The sequence below is a fragment of the Colius striatus genome, chromosome 19 (genome assembly GCF_028858725.1).
Source record: "Colius striatus isolate bColStr4 chromosome 19, bColStr4.1.hap1, whole genome shotgun sequence".
Lineage (NCBI taxonomy): Eukaryota > Metazoa > Chordata > Aves > Coliiformes > Coliidae > Colius > Colius striatus.
This window is the reverse complement of record NC_084777.1, coordinates 12003896-12010371: the sequence shown is the minus strand read 5'-3', so window position 1 is coordinate 12010371 and position 6476 is coordinate 12003896. Positions and strand designations below refer to the sequence as shown.

General features: G+C 59.2%; 1 protein-coding gene across 1 annotated transcript; it reads right to left on the bottom strand.

The window, feature by feature from the left end:
* Nucleotides 1-346: 346 nt before the first annotated feature.
* LOC133627320 (uncharacterized) lies at nucleotides 347-4875 on the bottom strand. The gene is made up of 9 exons (XM_062011979.1): nucleotides 4778-4875; nucleotides 4100-4295; nucleotides 3552-3623; nucleotides 3292-3351; nucleotides 3182-3228; nucleotides 2605-2709; nucleotides 2309-2416; nucleotides 1619-1763; nucleotides 347-803 (listed from the first exon to the last, which is right to left on the bottom strand). Exons 1-9 carry the CDS (start codon nucleotides 4827-4829, stop codon nucleotides 347-349), a joined length of 1242 nt encoding a protein of 413 aa, XP_061867963.1. The 5' UTR covers nucleotides 4830-4875.
* Between the last annotated feature and the right edge of the window lie 1601 nt (nucleotides 4876-6476).

Genomic DNA, 6476 nt, shown 5'->3' with positions numbered 1-6476 from the left:
GGGAGCATCCCTCCCAGCCTGTGATGGAAACGTGCTCCAGCCCAGCTGTGCCCGGAGGCGATGGCCACCCCACGCCTCCGCCGGGCCTTGTCCACAGGTCTGTCACTTGAACAAACCAGCATGGGTTGTTGTCTCCTTCTCTGGAGAGCCACCTGGATGAGTTCCTGTGTGACCTACTCTCGGTGGTCCTGCTCTGGCAGGGGGGTTGGGCTGGATGATCTCTCGAGGTCACATCCAACCCTTCAGATTCTGTGATTGTGTGACTTGGGTTTTAACGTCCAGTCCGGTTGAAATTTTCTTGGCCAATGTGCAGACACGCAGAGGAGCAGAGAGGGAATGGGTGGGCTCAGGGCTGTGCCCTGATGAGCCCTTTGCCCACCTCTCCCGCCTGTGTGGCTCCAGTGCCTTTGGCAGAGCCAGCGGGATCGTTGAGCTTGAGATTAGAGCTGGTGTCAGCTTCAGGGAGTGCTGCCAAGTCTTCAGCGCTTCCAAGATTCCTGTCTGTCATGTCTATTGTTATTGTTATGATTTTCTTCTGTGACCACTTGCGGGCTTCTTTGGGTATGGTGACAAGGGGGCTCAAGCATGATGCTTTCTCGCTCGATGGGCTTAAACCAGTCCCGCAGATCCCAGCTGTCTGAGATGTCAGCTGTGGGACAGAGGAGCTTCCTGGCACAGCTGGTGGCTGCTGCCCTTGGGTCCAGATCACATTTTGTTGGATTGTGTTGGAGCCAGGATCACTCTCCTTGCTCGTGTGGGAGCTGCTGGTGCTGTCCTGGGCCACTGAAGATGGAGAGGGAATCCTGTGGAGAGAAGAGGCTGCTGAGGCCCCACCATGACTGTGCTGGGTGGGTGTGAGGAGGCGCTGGGCACACTGTGGGCTGCAGGTACCCACCTGCCCATGGGAGCTGTGGGCACAGAGAGCTCTGTGCAGAGCGCTGGGTGCCCCGAAGCCCTGGGCTGGGGCTCCGCTCGCCCGCCCGTGGCTCATCTCCTCTGGGCCCTGACCACCCTGACGTGCTCTGCACGGGCCAGGAAGGAGAGCTGACCCCAGCAGGGCAAGGAGACCAAAGCTGGGAGCGACACCGCAGGGCCAGGAGAGCCTCCTGTTCTCCTTTGTCGGTGTGCCCGGCAGAGAGCAGCCCTGGCTGCCCCTGGCCGGCCCTGAAGGGACACACTGACTCCCTTTCTCCAAAGCCAGGCCAGAAGCTGGGGGGTTCCTCACCACAGCCCGAGCTGCTGGGACAAGGCGAACCTGTGGGATTTAGGGCATCACCTGACAGGGCGATTGCTGCTGGTGGGGGCCCTGGTAGGGAGATGTCACCATGGCAATTCTCACTCCCTGTGGCCAAGTCAGTCCTTGCTGGGTTTACTTTCCAACCTTGCTCTGCCTACGTCTGTCGCTGCCTCTGCTTTTGTTAGGGCAGGGTCACTTTTACCCTGTACTTGGGGTTTCAGAAAAGAATGGAGAGGCCAGTCCAGACATCTGACAGCAGAAGTCTCAGTCAAGCCTGGCTGGTGCCTCACCCACAACTCCACAATAGCCTCTCAAAATGATTCATGGCCAAGATCAGGCACCTCGTACACAAGTTGGTCGGGAAACCTGCCGACAACTCACCGTTTCCTCTTCTTGTACAGACAGATCAAAGCAACCAACAGGGACAACAGGAGGCACAAGCAGAAGAAAGTCCCGGCAAATATGAGGAAATGGGTCTGGAATCCCAGAAGACGCTCGGCCTTTGAGTTTTTCTCACCTTCCACACCTGGAGGAACAATTCTGCAGGTTAGTGTGTCCTGTGCACTGCTGGAAATCTCACAGCAGGTCTGAGCAAGGAAACTCCTCTTTCTTTGGCACTGGCACACCTTGCCTCTCTGGGGCCGCTTAGTGCTGCTGCAGGGAGGCTCCCTCTGAGCCTTTGAGACGAGCTGTCCCACCAAACAGAATTCATGAGGCCCCATGGGGAGCACATGGGCGGGAACAGCGCTTTGACCCGTTGCCCCTTGGAGCAACACAGACAAAACCCATCCCTGTGTCCAGGGACAGCCAACTCTTGTGAATGGGGTGAGGTGGGCAGTGGGCATCTCGCTGCATCCACAGAGGGTTACACCTCAGCATCTCTCTGGCACAATGTTGGCCATAACCTTCCCCGCCAAGAGCTGACAGTTGACCTCAGAGAGCCGTTCCTGGCTGCCGTCACTCCGCTCGCTCTGCACTGACGGTTGGGCTGTGGCTGGAACCAGGGGAAGAGCCTGCAGACACCCTGTGACGTTCAGCTATGACCCCGGATGGCCAAGTGACAGCAATTACCTGGCACGGCTGTTGACTGGAATGGCCTTGTTTTTTCCTCAGAGACTGCCACCGTCCGACTGCCTGTTTGTGGATCTGCCACCTTCTCCAAGGGCACTTCGTCTGCCTCTTTAGAAAGAAAGAAAGAAAGAACGACAGAAGGTCAATCTAATTAGAAGTAACAGTTCCTCAAGAGGAACATCATCTCCTCAGGAGGCACAGGCTTGGCAGCCCCTCTGGTTGGGACTGATATATGTGCCCACCATTTTCTCTGCCGTGTCCAAGCCCTCCACACATTTCTTTACAACAATCTTTACCTGGCACGGCTCCCGGGTGAGCCGCCCCTGCTCTGTTGGCAGAGACTGTCACGGTGCTGCTGCCTCCTTCCTGAACCGACGGCTTCTCAGCCTCATGGGGCGACTCTTCAGAAAGAGAGGGAGACAGTTCAGTCAGAAGGAACCCTCCCTCACCTGGAACACAGCGCTTCCCATCCTGCCAACTCCATACCACAGCCAGAAGAAGAGACCCTGCAGTGCACTGCTCCTGTGAGCACACAGTCTCTGGGCACAATGGCTACTGAGAGCAGAGCCCACAGTCCCCCAAAACAAAAGGAAAACCACAGCCAAGTTTTCTAAACCACAAGCAGAAGCACATAGCCAAACCACACCAATTCACAGCCTTTCCTTCTGGGGCTGGCCCTCTCATGGCTCAGCAGGAAGCAGCTCCTGGGCACGCTGGAGGCATGAGCACACTCCCTGCCATTCCAACATCTGCCCAGAACAGCTCTGGCCAGTAAGGCCGTCCCTGGGGCAGCTGCAGTCCCTGGGACTCACTTGAACCCACAGCAGCAGCAGCAGAGACTCTGGGCCATCTCTGCAGCTCGCCAGCACCCACGAGGCGGGAAACGAGACTCTTCACAAAAGATATAAAGTTCAATTTCTCTACAAATCAAATAGTGAAAAGGAGTGCTCGGTCTGCAAAGTCAGTCACAGCCAACTACCCACCCCAGAGATTCCAGATGGGCTGCAGCGTGGGATCCGGCTGAGGAGCATCTGCATTTGCATCTGCAACCAAACACCCAAGAGAAGTTTCCATCAGACGGTGTGAGACGGTTCAGCTGTAGCTCAACAGCACAACAGCTGCGGGGTCCCGCCATGGCAGCGCACACACCCTGCAGGTCTGTACCTCCCGCGCTACAGGCCCCTCCCCTACATTTGGGCTCCCCTACAGCAGCTCTCCAAGGAGGTGGAGAGCCATGACGTACCCATGAGATACGGCAGATTGGCACCCCTCACTCCCAGCCAGGCAGATGGGTCTGCGTCGCCTCCAGCCGTGGCTGTAAACAAACCAAACAGAGAAGCTCCCGTTCAGTATGTGACTAGACCTCCTCAGATCTGAAGGGCAGGGAACACAGGGCAGAGGCGGGATTGCTCCCTGGCACTCGCCTCTCCCTCCCACTCAGCAGCGTCATGCAGACAGTTCCCGGGTGGCCGGACCGTCTCTCCCCAGCCCAGCATCCACACCCTGAGGGGACAGAGTCGGTGCATCCCTTTGGGCCTTGGTTCCCAAGAGGGCTTCCCCTCCTGTGTGTGAGCACACACTGTGGGCACAATGAGTAGTGGCAGCAGACAGCCCACAGTCCCCCAAATCGAGACGAAAACCACAGCCAAGTTCTCCGAACCACAACCAGAAACAAACAGCCCTGAGGCTGAAAGCTCAGCTTCATCCCGCCAGGCCCAGCCCTGCCCCACCATGGCCCCGGCCCCGCACACACCCCAAGGTCTCGATGCCGGCCCTCGCCTGCCCACCTACCGGATCGCCGCCTTCGCTGCAGAGTACTCCAGTGCCCATGGGCTACCAGGACTGACAGGATGCCCAAAATAAGGAGGCACGTGGTGGCCATGACCATCCGTGTCTTCCCCATCATGCTGCTGCTGCTGCTGCACTGCCTCAGCTGTGTGCTGCTGCTGCACTGCCTCAGCTGTGTACTGACACTGCGGAGTGCTGCCTGTGATAAAGTACAGAACATCTGACACCAGAGGTTTGTGACATCACAACCTGCATTCTCCATCCCGGACACACCCTGGGGTGCCTGTACGTGGGGAGCTGCTTTGGGCCTGGGCCAGGCTGGGGCCGATGTGAGGGGGAAACAGGGCCCCACGGGCCGTGGCAGCGTGTCACAGGTTCTCTGACAGGATATAGGTGCTGCGCTGCCGTGACCACCTCAGAGTGCCCGGAGGAGGCGTTGGGTCGGAAGCAAGGGAAAAGTCTGGACATTTCTCATCTTTGCCCTGGAGTCTGGCAGGTTGTGCCCTCCAGGCACCAGGATGTTCATGGTGACTTTGGGGCCCAGGACATGCCATATAAGGCCATAGGGCCCCGCGTTTCCATGGTGACTTTGGGGCCCACGACAAACCATAGAAGGCCACGGGGCCCCACTCCATTGTGACCTCAGGCCCAGGACGGGTATAAAAGGCCACGCTCACTCACCCCAGCTGTGGTAGTTGCAACCTTCCCTGCTGAACAGAGGCAGCGGCTGCATCGGGCTCAGGGAGCTGCTGCTTCCCACAGCCCCAGGGAACACAGCCCTTGCTGAACTTGCCCAGAAGGGTTTGGCAGCCGAAGCCATGACTTGTGGGCCGGATGTCAGTTGCACACGGCTGCCCCTCGCTACGCCGGGGCCCAGCACAGGCCCCTGGCAGCCACGCGCAGGAGGAGCAGCAGAAGGAGGAGCTGGAAGCTCTACGGGCTGAGCTGAAGGAGGAGCAGCTGCGCACTCAAGAGCTGCGCCGCGACTTCAGCGTCAGAACCAGGGAACTGAAGGCATCTTTGGCGAAGGAGAGGCAGCTTCTGTCCAGGCAGCTCCGATCTGAGTTGGAGCAGAAACAGGTTCTGGAGGTGTGGCACCTGCAGAAGCTGAACTGGCAGCAGCGGGAGGCCGAGACCCGCCGGGTGCTGCGCTGGAAGGAGGCCGAGTTCCAACAGACTCGGGAGCTGCTGCACCAGGAGCGAGACGCGGCCGTTCGCCTGCTGAGGGACCTGCAGGGGCAGTTGGCCAAGGAGATGGTGAGGCCCAGCCGAAGCGGCACGGAGGCCAAAGCCAAGCTGCAGGACCTCCTCAGCAAGGTACCTTGGGAGAGGGAAGGCCCCCAGCCCAGCCGCGTCCGCCACCTCCAGAAACAGCTGCAGCTGGAGAAGAGACTCTTCACCAAATACATGCAGCAGCGGCCCGAGGGCAACTTGCCTGTCTCTGCCAGAAGCCCTCCTGAGCACCAGGGCCATCAGGAGACACAGAGCTCCTGCTCCTGTGACAGTAACAAGCCCCAGGTGCCGGTGGCGCCGCAGGAAAGGCCGCCGGAAAGCGTCAGTGCCGGGCAGCAAACAACGTGCCGGGCTGTGGCAGAGGCTCCGCTCCAGCTGCCAGCAGAGGAAGGCCCACGGCTGCTGGACAGCAAACACAGACGGCTCTTGGAGCAGAAAGCCCGCCTGCAGCGTTGTCTGGAAGCCCTGCAGAGGCACCAGAGTGCCCTGGAGAGGAAGAGCCGCCTCCTGGCAAAGGACGGCTCTCCAGAAGTGTGTGGGGAGGCAAAGGAGCTGCAGCAGCAAACTGCTCAACTGGCTGCCTTTGCCTCACAGCTGGGAGAGAGAGCCAGGCAGCTGCAGGCCACCATCGACCGCCTGACCCACGCTGCAGTGCCAGTGCCCAGCCAAAGCTCCACTGAGAAGCTGAGCACAACGCTGTCTCCTCAGCTCAGGGCTGGGGCAATGGGAGAGCCCCACACAGCCTTGCTGGCACAGGACAAGTCATGCAGCTGCTCCCAGGAGGCAGCTGAGGAGCTTCAGGCCCAAGACGGCTCCTCGTGTGTCATGAGCACCCGCTGCCTCACTCCTGAGGAGTTCCAGGTGCAGCTCCTGGAGCTGACAAAGGAAAACACTCACCTGGCTGGGGAAAATGCTCTCCCAAGCAAGCAGATGGGTTTGACAAAGGCAGTGGAGGAGAGTGACAGCATCTGCCCTCCAACCCAGCTGGAAGAGGCAGCAATGAGAGAAATGGCGCAGAGGAGTCAACAACTGCAAAAGGCAGATGAGGAGACAAAGTCAGCGCTCCGGAAGAAAGAGGAGCAAGCCGAGTGTTTGCAGGGGGCTCTGGCAGAAGAACGCAGGAGAGGCAACGAAGCCCTGCAACTGC